Source organism: Xyrauchen texanus, chromosome 12 (genome assembly GCF_025860055.1).
Source record: "Xyrauchen texanus isolate HMW12.3.18 chromosome 12, RBS_HiC_50CHRs, whole genome shotgun sequence".
In the NCBI taxonomy this organism is placed as follows: Eukaryota; Metazoa; Chordata; class Actinopteri; order Cypriniformes; family Catostomidae; genus Xyrauchen; species Xyrauchen texanus.
Window position 1 is genome coordinate 43,811,331 of NC_068287.1, and position 20,198 is coordinate 43,831,528.

The 20,198-nt window shown below is 40.8% G+C and overlaps 1 protein-coding gene across 3 annotated transcripts in view; it reads right to left on the minus strand.

Moving 5' to 3' along the window:
* The window catches only part of LOC127653188 (mitochondrial import inner membrane translocase subunit tim16), a 173,255-nt gene that overhangs the window by 7,296 nt on the left and 145,761 nt on the right, over window positions 1-20,198 (minus strand). The window contains exons 10-28 of one of the 3 annotated variants that reach the window (XM_052139770.1): window positions 16,820-16,874; window positions 16,675-16,732; window positions 16,439-16,584; window positions 15,289-15,384; window positions 13,118-13,204; window positions 12,880-13,027; window positions 12,605-12,780; window positions 12,415-12,523; window positions 12,202-12,288; window positions 11,979-12,121; window positions 10,008-10,112; window positions 9,836-9,921; window positions 9,565-9,706; window positions 9,376-9,465; window positions 9,042-9,158; window positions 7,130-7,265; window positions 6,916-7,007; window positions 2,986-3,072; window positions 1,607-2,882 (exon numbers count right to left, since the gene is read on the minus strand). In XM_052139770.1, the coding sequence (XP_051995730.1) occupies window positions 2,874-2,882; window positions 2,986-3,072; window positions 6,916-7,007; window positions 7,130-7,265; window positions 9,042-9,158; window positions 9,376-9,465; window positions 9,565-9,706; window positions 9,836-9,921; window positions 10,008-10,112; window positions 11,979-12,121; window positions 12,202-12,288; window positions 12,415-12,523; window positions 12,605-12,780; window positions 12,880-13,027; window positions 13,118-13,204; window positions 15,289-15,384; window positions 16,439-16,584; window positions 16,675-16,732; window positions 16,820-16,874 (1,969 nt within the window). In that variant the 3' untranslated portion in view covers window positions 1,607-2,873. Of the gene's footprint in view, window positions 1-1,606; window positions 2,883-2,985; window positions 3,073-6,915; window positions 7,008-7,129; window positions 7,266-9,041; window positions 9,159-9,375; window positions 9,466-9,564; window positions 9,707-9,835; window positions 9,922-10,007; window positions 10,113-11,978; window positions 12,122-12,201; window positions 12,289-12,414; window positions 12,524-12,604; window positions 12,781-12,879; window positions 13,205-15,288; window positions 15,385-16,438; window positions 16,585-16,674; window positions 16,733-16,819; window positions 16,875-20,198 lie in introns of those variants that run through there. The other 2 variants (XM_052139769.1, XM_052139772.1) reach the window with 2 other exon arrangements.

Consider the following 20,198-nt stretch of genomic DNA (forward strand, 5'->3'; position numbering starts at 1 on the left):
TGCTTCACATATATCTAGACTCTAGAGAGTTGCGCAACTTGCGAATGAAGTCGATAACACGCATCAAATAACTGTTTCATTTAGTGTAGAGGTGCTTATTGATGTTTTAGGAGAGCTGGAGGCCGGTATGAATGTCGAAGCACATCCTGGATTGTTAAACGCTCTTCAAAACGTTCCCTGCATATTCAAAATCTGTGTAGGTTAGAGGGTGCTATTGAGCTCTCGACCAATGACGCACTGGAGCTCCGCAAGGACCGCCTCCCTCATTTACATGTTGCACACAGAAAAGTAAAAAATAAATACATGTATAAATAAATAAATATATATGGGAATATATAAATATGGAAATAAATATATGTGGGAATAAATAAATATAAAAAATAAATTAAAACATAAATAAAAAAAATATGCAAAATAAATGAATAAATAATTAAAAGTTAAAAAGAATAAAAAATAAATATAGAAAATAATAAAGGAATAAAGTCATACAATAATAAATTCAGGAATAAATTTAGTTAAAAACTAATTATATTTGTTTTATCAAGACATTTATTCCTTTATTGTTTTTAAAATTATTACATTTATTATTTATGCAGGTTTAGGCCTCCATAGCAGATAAGAACAAAGGGTGGATTAGGAAGTCAGACAGTCGACGAAGTTAAGAAAAAATGGAAAGACCTTCTTCAGGCAGCCAGGAGAGACTCTAGCCTGCTCAAAAAAGGGGAACCCCTCCTAAAATCTCACCCTACAGCACCTACAGTCCATCAATGACTGTCCTCTGAAGTGAATCGATAAGTTTATATTGGAAACAAGTCGATAATGGAAACTTTTGTAACTTTAAATCGGCGCTAACGAATTCTCACACGAACTCGCCGATGCGCTTACATCACGCTTTGCGTCAGCTGCTGGAAGGAAGCACTTTTTAAAAGCTAATAACGTTTTAATTATCTATATATTTATTTATTTAAATTTCATTGATCGACCGGAGTCGCGTGGATTACTTTTATGCTGACTAAATATGACTTTTGGACCGTCGAAGTTCTGGCACATGTGTGCTTCCATTATAAGGACCTGACAGAGCTGGATCTACTTCCAAAAACCTTCAGAAAGACAGTCATACACATCTGGGATGGCATCAGGGTAAGTGAATAATGGGAGAATTTACATTTTTGGCTGAACTATTCCTTTAAGGGTTAAAAATGTGTATGTAAAAATGTACATGAATGCTGTCAAATGATTGGTTATTGATAGCTCATAATACATGACATTTTAACTATATGTAATGTTAATTATACTGTAAATTCAAGTTACATATTAAGTTCACTAATGTTAACCACTTCTATTTGAACCAGGGATAGAAATGAATCAGGGCTATTTGTGTTAATACTGTAATACTGTACTGAAAATCACCATAAAGCAAATCAAAGTTAACAGTATGTGCATCAAACTGAGAATCTTCCGATGTGAAAATGCATTGAAATTAGCTCTCTGAGACCCCAAACAGAAATAACGCAAGCTGAAATCTTATTTATAATCAGTTAAATTGGGCACATAAATGACATATCAGCATGTATTAACGTTAAGTTCAAAATAAATCAAAGGAAAACCAATTTTCAAGTTTAATTTCAAAGTAACATCCCCCACAAGACAGAGATGAAAAACATTATTGCCTCCGAAGTATTAAAACAAATGCAGTTACATGTGTAGGGGTGGCATTAACATATCTATTAATATCTGTGCATGAATACATGATCACATGTCAATCACAGGACATCACATGATATTAGTGCCATTACATGAATATGCCATATGTAAACATGTTCAGTCTGAATGATACACCTGATTAAAAGAGAAAAACAATCTCGAGAAGTAGATATAATTGCATTCATTGCTGTTAATACTGCTGTTAATAAGCTATCCAGCTTAAAAAAATGAGCATTTTCCTGATAAATTTAAATAAAAGTACAGAGACAATCTGCTTCAAACATATTGAAGAACACCTTAAATGTGCTTGAATAGTCCCGCACACCCAGAAGTGAAGATATTTAAACCTACAAGTTACGTAATAGATTTGTTTGGTGTTAAAGAACAAGGAAGGCATGTACTATGTACTGTGCAGTTTTCAAATCGTCAATAACACGTACAATACAAAACTGAGAGTCGCCATTTAAAACTACATCAAGCATTACAGTTGTGTCTGACGCTGTATAACAATTCAAGTCTAGACCAACGTATGTGCGGCATGCATTTGAGATGAACATATGTCTGAGTCTTTGCATATGGATGCATTTAAATGTGTGAAGAGTCATATTTAACCGTAATGCCATATATTTGTTTTGCCAGTTAAACCAATAAAACGAGATGACAAACCATAATGCAAAAAAAAAAAAGAAATTGTGTAAGATAAAAAGACTTCTTTGCATTCAGTGCATATCTTAAATTACGATTTTTTTACCCCATCATCAGATTATTTCTCTTGCTTTAAGCATAAACCTACATGTATTCTTAAAGCAAGAATTTGTCAATGGGTTTAGAAAAAATAAACGGCACAATATGTTGCTGAAAACTGTTAATATCAGACACAATTCTTAATATTAAATGTTTCTTATTTTAAAGATTTTTGGATAGTCTTACGGGAAAACAAAATGTTACGTTTTTTTAGTGTGATTATCTAGATGCTTCTGAAGACGAACAGAGGCACTGGAGTGTATGAGAGTGAATCAGAAGTATGGAGAGGAAGCTGAAGAGCATTGAGGAATGTTTTCGTGGCTCAGAGGTTTGTTGGCACACTAGAATGGCAAGATTAAAATACAGCAGATGTGTTCTTCGTCTGCTGTTGACACCCTGACTGGACCGCAAGGCAAAGCTTGTGATTAGTCGTCCTGAAGCACACAGAGAGAGGAATCAGATCATGCACAGTCAGTGTGTAATTGATGTGAATCATCTGTTTTGTTGAATACAATGTTGGGACGGTTCTCTACTCACCCACTCGTCTTCATCCACGCCCTCATAAGACTCCTGTGGCAGTGGATCTTCTCTGTTACCCAGCTTGGCCACCATAGCACTGAGCAACTGCAAAACACACAAATACATTTATTTGGATGGATAGACGGACGGTCGGATGGATGGAACGATGATGGACTGATAGAACGAGCATGGACGGGTGGATTTATAGAATGATAGATAGAATGATGGATTGATAGAATGATAGATAGAATGATGGATCGATGAATAGATGGACATATGGATGGATTGAATGATGGATGGATAGAATGATGGATGGACGGATGGATATACAGAATGATAGATAGAACGATGAATGGATGGATAGAATGATGGATGTATACATAGACCAGTAAATAGAAAAATGGGTGGATGGATAGAACGATGGATGGATGGACAGAATGATAGATAAAACAATCGGTGGATGGAAGGATAGAATGATGGATGGATGGATAGATAGAACGATGGATGGACAGATGGATTTCTAGAATGATAGATGGAACAATGGATGGATGGATAGATGGACATTTGGATGGATAGAACGAGGGATGGATGGAATGATGATTGAATGATGGATGGATAGAATAATGGATGGACGGATGGATATATAGAATGATATATAGAATGATGAATGATGGATGTATACATAGACCAGTAGATAGAAAAATGGGTGGATGGCTAGAATGATGGATGGATGGATAGAATGATAGATAAAACAATCGGTGGATGGAAGGATAGAATGATGGATGGATGGATAGATAGAACGATGGATGGACAGATGGATTTATAGAATGATAGATAGAACGATGGATGGATGGATAGATGGACATATGGATGGATAGAACAAGGGATGGATGGAACGATGATAGAATGATGGATGGATATAATGATGTAGGGACGGATGGATATATAGAATGATAGATAGAACAATGGATGGATGGATAGAATGATAGAACGATGGATGGACGGATGGATTTATAGGATGATGGATGGATAGATGGATAGAATGATAGATAAAATGATGGATGGATGGATATATATAGAATGATAGACAGAATGATAAATAGAATGATGAATGGATGGATAGAATGATGGATGGATGGATAGAATGATAGATAGAACAATGGATGGATGGACAGAATGATAGATAAAACAATGGATGGATGAATAGAACAAAGGATGATGGACAGAATGATAGATAGAACAATGGATGGACGGATGGATTTATAGAACAATAGATAAAATGATGGATGGATAGAATGATAGATAAAATTATGGATGGATGGATGGACATATGGATCGATAGAACAAGGGACGGATGGATGGATGGAATGAAGATAGAATGATGGATGGATGATGGATGGATGGATATATAGAATGATAGATAAATGATGGATGGACGGATAGATACACAGACCAATAGATAGAACAATGGATGGATGGATGGATAGAATGATGGATGGATAGAATAATGGACAGATGGATAGAATGATAGATAAAACAATGAGTGGATGGAAGGACAGATAGATAGATACATAGACCAATAGATAGAACAATGGGTGGATGGATAGAACAAAGGATGGATGGATAGAATGATAGATAAAACAATGGATGGATGGATAGAACAAAGGATGGATGGATAGAATGATAGATAAAACAATGGATGGATGGATAGAACAAAGGATGGATGGACAGAATGATAGATACAACAATGGATGGATGGATAGAACAAAGGATGGATGGATAGAATGATAGATAAAACAATGGATGGATGGATAGAACAAAGGATGGATGGATAGAATGATAGATAAAACAATGGATGGATGGATAGAACAAAGGATGGATGGATAGAATGATAGATAAAACAATGGATGGATGGATAGAACAAAGGATGGATGGACAGAATGATAGATACAACAATGGGTGGACAGAAGGACAGATAGATAGATACATAGTCCAATAGATAGAACAATGGGTGGATGGATGGAATGATGGATGAATCAATGGGTGGATAGACGGATAGATAGAACGACAGATGAATGGATGGATGGTAGGGCTACACGATTTGGACAAAAAAATTGCATATTGCGATTATTTTTTTAAATATTGCGATTGTGATTTGAACTGTGATTATGATAGACCAAAGAGAAAAATGTTTTTCACGTTCAACTGCCAAAAGGCTTCTGGGGATTTCACACTTGAGTCCTCTTTAAAAGAACCAAACTGATACTTTTTTTTCAATTCACCCACAAACAAACAAACAAACATAAACTGTCTTTTTCATATTCAAATTGTACCCATCCAACATGTACCTGTTTTTGTCCATTTTGTGACAGGGCCTCAGCCCACTAATCATCATCACTCGATTTTAACATCTGATACAATCTCCAAATTTCTTTTCATCTAATTGTCCGATGCTTATCATTTATCTTTTTATCAGCAGCTCGTCAAAACTGTTTATTTGTAAGCTTTCTGCTCAATGTCACTGTTAACTGAATTACCCTGTGGATAAAACCATAGTTGTTGCCTAGTTTTTGCTGTCAAAAATACTGTTGGTTGGTTGAATAATTAAATAAACACCATTTTACTCTTTACTCTAGGCCTTAAAAACTATACAAACTATTCTCTACAGTATATAAGATAGTCCTAATGAACGAGGCTTAATGTCAAACTGAAGTTGAACTGATGACCCATTGGTGTAAGTAATCTTAAAGTGAAAGTTTTGGTTAGTTTGTCACCATTTCATTTAATAATGTGCATTCATTATTTTATTATACTTCATTTAACAATGCAGTATATTATAGTATCAAAATATTGTATACAGGTTTATTATATTAACATTCCTTTTAAATTTGTTGGATGTTGGTAATATTGGTTAGAGCGATGGATTTATGGAGGGATGGAAAGAATGATGGGTGGATGGATGGAACAATGAAAAGAACGATAGATAGAATGATGGACGGATGGATGGAATGATGGAAAGAATGATGATGATGGATGGATAGACAGAACGATAGATAAAACGATGGATGGATAGATAGAACAATAGATGGATGGATAGACAGAACGATAGATAAAACGATGGATGGATGGATAGAACAATAGATGGATGGATAGACAGAACGATAGATAAAACGATGGATGGATAGTATAATGGATGGATGGATGGATGGAACGATGGAAAGGATGTTGGATGGATGATAGAACAATAGATAGAACAATGGATGAATGGATAGAAAGAATGATGATGATGGATGGATGGATGAATAGAACGATGGATGAATGGATGGATATTTAGAATGATAGATAGAACAATGGATGGCTGGATGGACAGCAGATGGATGTATAGAACAATACATAAAACGATGGATGGATGGAGGGAAAGAATGATAGATGGATGGATATACAGAAGGATAGATAAAATGATGGATGGATGATAGAGCAATAGATAGAACAATGGATGGATGGATGGATGGACAGATGGATATATAGAACGATAGAAGGACCGATGGATGGATGAACGGATAGATATATAGAATGACAGACAGAACAATGGATAGAGTGATGGATGGATAGATGGAGAGAATGATGGATGGATAGAACGATGGAAAGAATGATGGATGGATGGATGGATAGAATAATGGATGGATGGACCGATGGATGTATAGAACAATAGATAGAATGATGGATGGATAGAATGATAGATGGATGGATGGATGGATGGATGGAAAGAATGATGGATGATAGAACAATAGATGGACAGATGGATATATAGATGGATGGATGGATGGATGGATGGCAGATGGATGTATAGAACAACAGATAGAATGATGGATGGATAGAATGATAGATGGATATATAGATGGGTGCATGGACGGCAGATGGATGTATAGAACACATGTATACACACACCTCCTCTTTCTTCTGTTCATCAGTTTTCTCCTCCAGATAGACAGATGAGGGCAGGTATTTCCTCACTGGAGCCTCTTTTGGTGCTTCACTAACTGAAAGAAGCAAACACAGAGAAACGAGATGATTAACATGAGAAGGAAAGAGAAGGAGATAGAGAGAGATATGAGACAAAGATTTATAGCATGTGATTGTGTGTAGTGATGTTGAGCTGTACTGGGCATCATGTCTTTGGGCCTCAGGCTGATTTTGCGGTGTTGTCCATTGGATCCTGAGAGCCAGTCAGTCACGGTCAGAGATGACTCCCACCACACTGCAGTGTCAGGGAACACATCATCCTGAAAAAACTCTTTCTGTAGAGAGAAGAAAACATTCACATTCACCCATTCAGCAGATACATTGACCCAAAGCAACTAAAGATGTCTAACAATGAAATGTGTGAAAATGTGTGACATAAAAGGCATTGGAAAGGACCAAAAATAAATGATGACGGCCTGGTAAAAAGTTTGCTTTCATGAAAACTACAACAAAAAGAAACTCTAAATCTGATGTAATCTGTTCATTTTAATACAAATCAACCCCTGGGACGTGGAAGCGTTTTCAGTTGAAAAAACATCCATCCAAAATCATGCCACGGTCCAAATCACTGAGATACATTTTTTTCCCCATTCTGATGGTTGATGTGAACATTAACCCATACCTGCATAATTTTGTGCACTGCACTGCTGCCACGTGATTGGCTGATTAGAGAATCGCATGGATGATTGTTGGAGCCAGACGGACTGGTTTGAGTATTTCTGTAACTGTTGATCTCCTGGGATTTTCACATACAATGAAATTATGGATGGGTGGATGAATGGATAGATTAATGGATGGATGGGTTGATGGGTGGATTGATAGATGGATGGATGGATAGATTAATCGATTATGGGTGGATGGATGGATGGGTTGATGGATGGATGGATGGATAGATGAATAGATAGATTAATGGATTGACGGTTGGGTGGGTGTATGGATGCATGGATGAATTGATTGTTGGATGGATGGATGGATGGATAGATGGATGGATAGATGAATAGATAGATTAATGGATTGACGGTTGGGTGGGTGTATGGATGCATGGATGAATTGATTGTTGGATGGATGGATGGATGGATGGATAGAAGGATGGATGGATGGATAGATGAATAGATAGATTAATGGATTGACGGTTGGGTGGGTGTATGGATGCATGGATGAATTGAATGTTGGGTGGATGGATGGATGGATGGGTTGATGGATGGATGGATAGATTAATCGATTATGGGTGGATGGATGGATGGGTTGATGGATGAATTGATGGATGGATGGATAGATGAATAGATAGATTAATTGATTGATGGTTGGGTGGGTGGATGGATGCATGGATGAATTTATTGTTGGATGGATGGATGGGTGGTTAGATTAATGGATGGGTGGGTAGATTAATGGATGGGTGGATAGATTAATGGATGGGTGAGTAGGTGGGTGGAGGGGATATAGATATTGATTTTTGGATGCATTGATGGATGCAAGGAAGGATGGATGGATTAATAAATGAATTGATAATGGATGGTCAGATTGATGGATTGCTGAATTGATGGATAGATGATGAATGGATGGATGAACTGACAGACATTGCTGAGTTTGGTCGATGTAGCTTGAAAGCTCAAGGAGAATGGTTTGAGTAATTCTGTAACTGCTGATCTCCTGGGTTTTTCACACACAACAGTCTCTAGAATTTACTCCGAATGGTGCCAAAAACAAAAAACATCCAATGAGTGTTAGTTCTGTGGATTGAAACATCTCGTTGATGAGAGAGGTCAACAGGGAATGGCCAGAGTGGATTGAACTGACAAAGTCTACGGTAACTCAGATAACCGCTCTGTACAATTGTGGTGAGAAGAATATCATCTCTGAATGCTAATCTGAGATGTGGGTTGGCGCTGTTTTGGTGGCACGAAGGGGACCTACACAATATTTGGCAGGTTGTTTAATGTTGTGACTTATCGGTGTATGTTAGTGTGTGTGTGTGTGTGTGTGTACATATATAAATAATAAGATGTCATTATTGTGAAGTGTTGTTCTGTCATGTCGGTGTGGTCTCTTACTCTAACACGAGGCACTCTGAAGGCCAGGGGTTCAATGGTGGTCTTGCTGAGTCTGATGGCTCGGGCCACCTCAACATCACAAACATCACACTCAGTCTTCGGCAGGAAGCACAATCCCTGTGACATCACCATAAAACAGCTTTAAATGGGCTTTTCACTTTTAAAGCATGAGCATTGTAAAACAGTCCACTTCTGTATGTCTATGGCTCAGACAAATAGACGAAGGTTGGTTTCATTTTTATTCTAATGAAGTGGTGAATTTAGTGGTGCTTGCCCATTCAAAAGTAACTGCCAAAATGCTAGGTGCTAAGCAAGAGGAACATGACTGTAATACCTTGTGTGGTTCAGAGGAATTAAAACTGCTACATTCCATAAAGTAAGGCGCTTCTGGCACAATCTCATATATATAAACCCGTGTGTCACCCTATAAGACAAAAGTTGATTTAATGTTGTTGTTACTGTTATTCATTGGTCATTTTCCATTAGGTTATGATAAACACCACATGGACACATGCTGAGCTACCTTTCCAGTAAGTATGAGGACACTGGTGTCGGGGTCATAGAACGGGATAAGGGTGGAGGGAGACACGTCAGCAGGTGCTGTAGCCACACAACCGGAGGCCAAGGTGTCAGTGGAGAACAGGTACAGCTGCCTTTCACTGCGACTGTATGGGGGAATCAAAGAAATAAGCCATCAAGATAATTTTAGAGCCAGACAAGCACTGGTAATACTATTGGTTAAATCAGTAGTAAAATGTGCCCTCAGAACACATTGTCACTGGTATCCAGCTTACCAGTCGAATCCAGACACCAGCAGGTACTTGCCATCACAGACCCACACTACACGGGCCCCTCTCTGGCCCTCAGGCCCTGGGCCCTCCTGCAGGAAAAAAGAGGACAACACTGAGTCACAAAGACAAAATTCCTTTGAAAAATATAATAACATTTACCTGATGCTAAACTAACCTGGACAGGCAGAGTGGATCCACGTGGGTCGTACAGACGCACTTTTCCATCCTTGCACACAGTGGCCAACAGTTTCCCATCTGGACTCCAAGCTATTCCAAATATCTTATGGAAACACATAATTTATCATATTTATTTAGTAGAATCAGCATGACACATCAACAAATTCTACAAAATTCTACAAAATATAAAATGTTATGTTTTCTAAAACTTTGTCTGAAAGTTTAAATAGTTTAAGAAGCTTGAAAGTTATGGTTTGAAGGATATATATGCCTTAGATTGATTGATTAATTGATGAATTGATGCATCGATTAATGGGGATGGATAGATGAATTAATGGATGGATGGATGGAATAATGGATGGATGAATTCATGGATGGATGGATGGAATAATGGATGGATGGGTGAAATAATGGATGGATGAATTCATGGATGGATGGATGGAATAATGGATGGATGAATTGATTAATGGATGGATGGATGAATGAATGGAATAATGGATGGATAGATTAATTAATGGATGGATGGATGGCTGGATAGAATAATGAATGGATGAATTGATTAATGGATGGATGGGTGAATTAATGGATTGATGGATGGAATAATGGATGGATGAATTAATTGTTTAATGGATGGATGAATTGATTAATGGATGGATAGATAGATGAAATAATGGATGGATGGAATAATGGATGGATGAATTGATGAATGGATGGAATAATGGATGGATGGATGAAATAATGGATGGATGAATTGATTAATGGATGGATGGATGAATGAATGGATAGATGGATGGAATAATGGATGGATGAATTGATTAATGGATGGATGGATGAATTAATGGATGGATGGAATAATGGATGGAGGAAATAATGGATGGAAGAATTTATTAATGGATGCATGGATGAATGAATGGATGGATGGATGGAATAATGGGTGGATGAATTGATTAATGGATGGATGGATGAATTAATGGATGGATGGAAAAATGGATGGATGGATGAAATAATGGATGGAAGAATTTATTAATGGATGGATGGATGAATGAATGGATAGATGGATGGAATAATGGATGGATGAATTGATTAATGGATGGATGGATGAATTAATGGATGGATGGAATAATGGATGGATGGAGGAAATAATGGATGGAAGAATTTATTAATGGATGCATGGATGAATGAATGGATGGATGGAATAATGGATGGATGAAATAATGGATGGATGAATTGATTAATGGATGGCTGAATTAATGGATGGATGGATGGATGGAATAATGGATGGATGGATGAAATAATGGATGGATGAATTAATGGATGGATGGATGAATTAATGGATGGAAGGATGGATGAATTGATTAATGGATGGATAGATGAATTCATGGATGGATGGATGAATGGATGGAATAATGGATGGATGGATGAATTGATTAATGGATGGATGAATGAATGGAAGGAATAATGGATGGATGAATTGATTAATGGATGGATAGATGAAATAATGGATGGATGGCTGGATAGAATAATGAATGGATGAATTGATTAATGGATGGATGGGTGAATTAATGGATTGATGGATGGAATAATGGATGGATGGTGCCCACCTAGGGAGTTGGTGCCCTACGCAGACTGCATAGTCTGCTTATAGGGAGCGGCGGTACTGCACGAGTCTCTTCAGACATGGAGGATTTTAGTTGAGAGTTGTTGTGGTTCTGTAGGTGTCTTTGCATAGTGCTTGTGTTATACGCGGTGTACGGCACTATTTTCTTAAAGAACTTCCATATTGTTCGGGTCTTGTCACATTATCTGCTGTTTATTGTTCCACCAGGTACTCAAAATGCTGCCACACAAACTATTTATAACCGCCAAAATTTGCCACCAGAACACTTGGCGGTAGGTGTTGTAGGTGGTTCCCAGGGCACTTATATGTGGTTGCTAAGGTATTCTGTGTGGATTTTAGCATGTTGCTCACCTGATCCTGATGTCCACTGAGTCGTTTGATCTCTACTCCAGTATCCAGGTTCCACAGTCGCACTGTAAGGTCATATGATGAGGACACCAGAAGGCCGGATGCGTGAGGGTGGAACTTGATGGAGTAGATCTTCTCAGTGTGTCCTGCCAACCATCGAGATACATGTCAACAATATAGAATTACTTCTGTTGAAGTTCGGGATTGATCTGTGGAGCTCTCTTACCCTGCAAAATGCTGTCCGGCTCAGTCAGGGTTTCCTTCAGGCCTCCCTTAGGAATATGCCAGACGCGGATCTTGGCATCATCACCAGCTTTAAGAGAGATGCATCAGAGAAGAGTTGACAGATCATTTAATTTAAATGTAAGATGTATTTTTTAGATTAACATTTTTTTCCTTTTTCAGTGCAGTAATTCTGAAATAGTCAACAAAAACTCACCCACAACCAGTTTGTATGGGTTAAAGGGATCCCAGCAGAAGTCAGCCACACTGACGACGTTCTGGACAGTTGGCGGGGCTGTGTCAGGCAGCTTTCCTGGCTGGGACAGCTACAACAGAAAAGAGATGAAGCGATAACATAACTCCATCTAAGTTGTCCATCGATAACAGATCTGAATGCGGAACTGCACCTCAAATACAGCGATCTGTCCTCCGGCGATGGCGAGTGGAACTGCCACACGCTGCCTGTTGGCACAGAATCCATCACACTCTCCTGGTGTGGTCAGGTGAAGTCCACGCAGGTTGGTAATGTGGGAGTCTCGGTGCAGAACGCTTCCCTGAATGTGACGGAACTTCGAACTCGGACCTGAGAATCACATCGAGGCAAAATACATCTAAGATGTAAGGCATGTAATACTAGTGTTGGGCTTCAAAAATAAAGTACAGTCAATTTTACAGGATTCACCAAGCATATTCTGGATGGCGCGGGAGCTCTGACTCGGGCTTGGACTCTGCAGGAAGCCCGATGACAGACCACTGGTGGAGGAAGGAGAACGCGATGGGGCGGCACTGATGCTGGGGGAGCTCAAGGTACTGCTGGAGGTCGAGGGCTCCTGAGAACAAGAGAGAAAGCAATAATCATTCTCAAAGATCATTTCAAGAGAGAAAACAGTTGGACATTTTCTCATGTTCCTCTCACTGACCTCTTTGCTCTTGCCACGGGGCAGATCCTTTGGCGACGCTGAGTTGGGCTTTGGCGTCTTGTTTGGGTGAAGACTGACTCTCTCAACCTGTCATAGAGAGTAAAATTCAGCCAATCCCACCTGGTCTCTAACAAGCCTGTTAGCAAACCTAAATTTTTGAGGTGCTACAAAACTAATGACTTTTATTAATTTTCCACCCTTTCTCTGGTCCTCTGTCTGAAATGCTCAGTTTTGGCCTAAGCACCTCCGGGACTAAGTGTTTTTAACTGGACCATCCTTCAATAACAGTTCCTTTGCCAAGCTTGAATGGTTTTATGACTGGTGCACAAGTAATCCACGGTGATGGCAGAAAAAAACATGCAATCCCCTCTGAAGACACATACACATGGTGCACATACATTGTCCAAAGCACGGCGTGAACCAGACGCACACACATCCAGTTTCCAGTATCATCCTGCACTGAAATGCACATAACCGGAAACGCATCTAAACAGTCAAAGATGTACATCCAGCGCATGTTTTCATACACCAACAATTACAAATAGTGCAGATGGACAAAAGAACATGTCCATGAAGTGTTTGTGCTCAAAACAGCAAGAGGCAGCAGCTGAATGACAGAGAACGGCTTCTCCTCTTCAGAGTTGCAACTTGACACCGCAAGATATGTATCAAGCGGTCAAAGACGTCTGCATGCTGCATGTTTAAATGTTAAAATAATTCAAAATATTCCAAATGGGTCCCCTTTGTTGTTCAGGAATAGTTAGGCCACAGTAGGCTAGGGTTGCCACCCATCCCGTAAAATACGGGATCGTCCTGAATTAAAAGATAAACCGATGCAATTTGTCTCGTATTTAAGCTGATCAGATGGCGTCTCAGTGAAATCGTTCCAGATCGGCGATTTAACATTGATATAAGTTTGAAAATTTGCCTACGTTGGGTAAGGGACCGTCTGAAAAGTCCACTCTTTGTGCTAAAGCGTGCTAATGCTGTGGAGGGTGTGGTAAGGGACCGTCTGAAAAGTCCACACTTTGTGCTAAAACGTGCTAATGCTGTGGAGGGTGTGGTAAGGGACCGTCTGAAACGTCCACACTTTGTGCTAAAACGTGCTAATGCTGTGGAGGGTGTGGTAAGGGACCATCTGAAAAGTCCACACTTTGTGCTAAAACGTGCTAATGCTGTGGAGGGTGTGGTAAGGGACCGTCTGAAAAGTCCACACTTTGTGCTAAAACGTGCTAATGCTGTGGAGGGTGTGGTAAGGGACCGTCTGAAACGTCCACACTTTGTGCTAAAACGTGCTAATGCTGTGGAGGGTGTGGTAAGGGACCGTCTGAAAAGTCCACACTTTGTGCTAAAACGTGCTAATGCTGTGGAGGTGTGGTACGGGACCGTCTGAAAAGTCCACACTTTGTGCTAAAACGTGCTAATACTGTGGAGGGTGTGGTAAGGGACCGTCTGAAAAGTCCACCCTTTGTGCTAAAACGTGCTAATACTGTGGTGGGTGTGGTAAGGGACCATCTGAAAAGTCCACACTTTGTGCTAAAACGTGCTAATACTGTGGAGGGTGTGGTAAGGGACCGTCTGAAAAGTCCACACTTTGTGCTAAAACGTGCTAATACTGTGGTGGGTGTGGTAAGGGACCGTCTGAAAAGTCCACACTTTGTGCTAAAACGTGCTAATACTGTGGAGGGTGTGGTAAGGGACCGTCTGAAAAGTCCACCCTTTGTGCTAAAACGTGCTAATACTGTGGAGGGTGTGGTAAGGGACCGTCTGAAAAGTCCACACTTTGTGCTAAAACGTGCTAATACTGTGGTGGTTGTGGTAAGGGACCGTCTGAAAAGTCCACACTTTGTGTTAAACGTGCTAATACTGTGGAGGGTGTGGTAAGGGACCGTCTGAAAAGTCCACCCTTTGTGCTAAAACGTGATAATACTGTGGAGGGTGTGGTAAGGGACCGTCTGAAAAGTCCACCCTTTGTGCTAAAACGTGATAATACTGTGGAGGGTGTGGTAAGGGACCGTCTGAAAAGTCCACACTTTGTGCTAAAACATGCTAATCCTATGGAGGTTGTGGTTAGGAGATCTAATGTTATGGTTAACAATGTGGTTACAACAAAGAAGTTATCTAGCAACCATTAGGGAAATGTTTGGTTTACATCTTTGATTGGTCAGTACCTGTTTGTTTTCTCCTTTCCACCAATCGTCTGCCGTCATAGCCGGAGTGTGACCTACAGTGTCCGGAAACAAGTCCGCATGGAAGTCCTGTCCTGCCTGAAATGCCCATGAAAAATGAGAAAAAATACATTTCATTTAACAAGCTCAAACATTTAAAGGTCCAAGAAATCAAGTCATTTTGACTCCAATTCTTGATCAAAGAACCAGTTTTGTTTTGCTAAAGAAAAAGTTCCAGATCAAAGCCAAAGCAAGATCAAGCGTTGTGTTTTATTTTGACAAAATAAAACGAGGGGGGGCATGGCCGGTCCGTAAGGATGGACGCCTGGCGCTGAATTACCCCAGTCAGTCAGGAGAGGGATATCGAGGCTCCAGAGATGCCAGTGAGAGAGAGTCCAAGTGAAACTGTCTAATTAAAGTCTTCCGTGAACTGTTCACCCAGCTCCTGCTTCCTCCTCCGTAGGGAAGGCAAAGATCTGCCATACTGGTGCCGACACCCAGAGAGAGCCCTCGCCTCGCCACTGACGGAGGATCACGACGCAGAGGGAGTGCTCGATTCAGTGACGCTGGAGCAGTGCGTCAAACGGTGGTCGAAAGGGATGGCTGAGGGGTTCAAAATTCTCTTTCTCTTTCTCTCTCCCCTCACCCTCCCCTCGTCCTGCTCATGTTCCTAGGAGGTGGGGAAGACCATCCGGCAGCAGGACGGCCAGAAGGGCAACATCTCCCCTCCCAGAAATGGGCTCCCGGCCTGAATCAGGCGACCGGGGTGTGTGACGAGGAGGACGTCGCCAGGCCGTAAGAATGGATGCCTGGTGCTGAATTAACCCAATCAGCCGGGAGAGGGATAAAGAGGAGCCAGAGACGCCAGTGAGAGAGAGTGATGCATGCGTTGGGCAGGGAAGGCCAACAGTGTGAGTGGCACACAGAGCTGTGTGTGTGTGTGTGTGTGCACTGGCGAGTAGGTGCTGAAACTGTGTCTAGTTAAAGTCTTCCGTGAACTGTTCACACGGCTCCAGCTTCCTCCTTCACAGGGAAGGCAGAGATCTGCCACAGTATGGAAGAATACAGTGTGAATAACCGCCAAGCTTCCCCTTTTGTTTTGCACAACCTAAGGGCTAATAAATGATGACGGTTAGTGGTGTGTTAATCTCACCTTGCGAGGCACCTGGTAGCTGATGGGCACTATGAAGTTGTCCGTGAACTGCATCACACGTAAAATCTCACAGACACTGACGTCCAGAGCGAGTTTGGGCACCAGAGCCACGCCGCGGGTCGATGTGTCCGTCAAACAGTGACTCACTGAGTCCAAAAGAGCAACAAAGAGTGAAAAGTTTCAAGAAATATACATTTTTATAGCATCAGGACATCAAGAAAAATCATTTGTGTTACCTTGCGACAGGAAGGGCTCGCTGGCAGTCACCTCAAAACAGTCGATCACGCTCTCACCCTGAGAGAATATCACAAATATCATAGATCAAAATGACAAATAAATAATTCAATTCATTAATAATGTCTTAGGTAAATGGTTACATACATTTCCAGACACTATAAGCAGTCCAGAGTCTGGATCAAACAGAGGCATTAGTGTCCTGTGGAGAAAATCAGACAGAGACACAAATTACCGATGCTGCACGGCGACACATTTCACATTCCTGTTCAAAGCAGCACTATGAAAACATAGTAGTACTGTACATATACCACATGCTGCTGCCACCACCAGTATTTGAGGGGAACTGTGTGTTCCCCTCTACTTTCATTGTATTTACTATGTTTCAGACTATATTGAGTATATGTGTGGATAGTGTTTACAGTATGTATGTATACGTACTTATGTACATATAGATTTATACTGCTCAATACAACTTGAAGCTCAAAAAAGCATTTAATGGTGACCTATTATGCAAAATGAACTTTTACATGGTTTGTACATATATGTGAGTCGGCAGTGTGTGCACAACCACCCTATAGTTCCCCCACTCCTCTTTCTTATATTTCTATTCATCAAAAACAATGTGTCAAAATGAACGGTTTTCATTTCTGCTCTAATGTGACATCAAGTTAGAGCAGGCCACGCCCACGACTGGTGACAGACTCCACCCTATTATCATAGCTCCTCCCCTGAGTGATCTACACACAGTCGGCGCTGGAGCAGATACAGTGAGAAGAATAATGTCTCATAAGTGTCTGCTGTTGCTGTAAAAGTGTACATTAGAGTCTTCATGTACTCCCGGCATCAGAGCACCTGAAGACGCACTGGACTAGCTGGACTGGTAATGTGGCATACCGGGCATTTTCCCGGTGGGCCGGCGCACTTTGGGGCCGATCAGGGGCGGACTGGCCATCGGGAGAACCGAGCGGGCTGGTGGGTCGGCCGCGGAACAGGTCGAATGGGCCACGATAAGCTAAAATGACCCACCGCGTTATGCAGAACGGACCACAAAACGGCGGCACGATACGCAGAAAAGGACAGCGAACACCCCCCGCTCAACTTTCGGGCCAGTTGCTTTGTAAAATCCAGGGCCCACGATTTCTCTTCCCAGTCCAGCCCTGCCTGCACTCCAGTATTTACGCGGTCAGCCGTATTGCTTCTGATTTGTTGTTGCTGTTGTATCCGAAGCACGAGCTGTAAAGGCACAGCCCTCTTCCGGAAAGGGGCGGAGAGCAGCAGCTCATTTGCATTTAAAGAGACACACACGAAATCAGCTTGTTTTTGATTCCACCCAAAAAGAGGCATTTATAACATGGTGTAATAAATGATCCGTGGGGTATTTTGAGCTGAAACTTCACAGACACATTCTGGGGACACCTGAGACTTATATTACATCTTGTAAAAGGGGCATAATAGGTCTCCTTTAAAGACAGCATAAAATAAATCCATAAGACTCCAGTGATTAAATCCATGTCTTCAGAAGTGATTTTATTGACGCGTGTGTAAAACTGATCAATATGTCCTTTTTTAAACTATAAATCTCCTCTTTCACTTTCACATTCTTCTTCTTTTGTTTTTGGCGATTTGCATTCTTTGTGCATATCGCCACCTACCTTTCTATGCTTTTTGGACCTTCAAAGTTCTGGTCACCATTCACATGCATTGTATGGAACTACAGAGCTAATTTTTGGAGTAACTGTCCCTTTAACATGGAGTAAAACTCCACACACTAAAATAGCGCCTGTAACGCATAACCATCTGCTTAGAAAAGCAGTTCTACATAAAAGATGATGTAGTAGACAATTTTACAGGTCAAATAATATATTTCATAGGAAAGAAATAATATAAACACTTTAATAAAAATATAAGCTTCATATTTTCACATAGACACCTCCGGAATGATTTGCCACATTGACTTCTATTGTAAATGCATTACTGGGGAGCAGCAGCTCATTTGCATTTAAAGAGACACACACGAAATCAGCATGTTACAGATGAAAGTAACTTTCAAATTTGGTTGAGCAAATGATAACAGAATTTAAATTTTTGGGTGAACTACCTCTTTAATTTGATTTTGAACATGGAACACTCATTTAATAAAAAGTAATAATTGTTATTTCATAAAATGAATCACTCGCCAACTTTCACCACAAGGTGTCAGTAGTTGCCAACAAAATGAACACTGTCTCAATGCAGAAACCCACATCTACTCCTCAGCAATCTATTTCATTAAGCTCAGGCAAACTTTTCAGAGCAAACAGGTCTGTGTCGTGTTTAGCTGGCTGCCTGACCTCATGACTGGAGTTCAAGCATAGCATTTGGCCGCCTGGGGGCCTGACCGCGACTCTCACACATACAATACAACATTCATCTCGCTGCTTCGGTGACACCGTAGGCATTAACCGGGTGAACTCGCACGACACACCCCCAAGAGTCATTGATGGGATACGGGGTCAACACAGGACCGTGAGGATCTATTTTGAGTCACATGCTGTTGGAAGCAGGGCGTGTTTGAAATATCACAGCTAGCGCAGGAAACCATCATGCATCTCCTCAAGCATGAACTGATTGCTAATTCCGGCGTGCTTGTAAGAAAGCAACAGAATACTACAGAACACTTGAAAGAATAGTTCCCCCTCAAGGCAAACCTGTATGACTTTATTTCTTCTGTAGAACACAAAAGAGGTTCTGCAGAGTTTCCAAGCTCTTATTTTCCAAATAACAAAAACAAAGAAAGTAGCCAGGGGCGGTTGGGACTTCAAAACAGGACCAAAAGCACCATAAAAGTCCATACAGCTATTGCACTGTATATTTCAAGTCTTCTAAAGTTGTGTGAGTGTCACCGGTCCTACTCGACCGGCTCAGAGCGGGATTCGAACCGGCGTCTCCGGCATGTGAGGCGGGCGCGCTAACAAGGAGGCTAAAGGCTACAGCCTCTAGCATCAGTCGCTAGTGCACCTCTTGAGGCCAGAGGAGTGAGGTTTACACACTGCACAGCTATCTACCAGCTGGCTACCATAACACTCACCCCCCCCAAACCTCACTCCCATCAGGGTCATGGCACCACTGTAACAGGTCCTACACAACCTGCTCCAAGCGGGTTTCGAACCAGCACAAAGTCATTAGTTCCCACACAACCACACAACCGCGAATCAGATTTGAGAGCTACGATGGAGGGCAAGGTTTGTTCCTCACACAGAGCAATTGTATTGTTTCAGAAGATTACATTAATTGTATTTTAAGGCGCTTGACGGCCAATTCCCTTTTCACTTCCATTGTTTGGAAAAGAGACGTGTGAACATACTACCACACAATCTACCACGATTGTGCCCTTGAACAAGACCTGAAGTAAACTGTATTGAGCTGAACCTGTAGTAAACATCCGGTGGAGGTTGCATTAGATTAGAAATCATCCGCTTAACCAAAAGTCCTTAGAATATATTGTAGACATCACACTTAGTGAAGGGCTTTTATAACCTTGTTT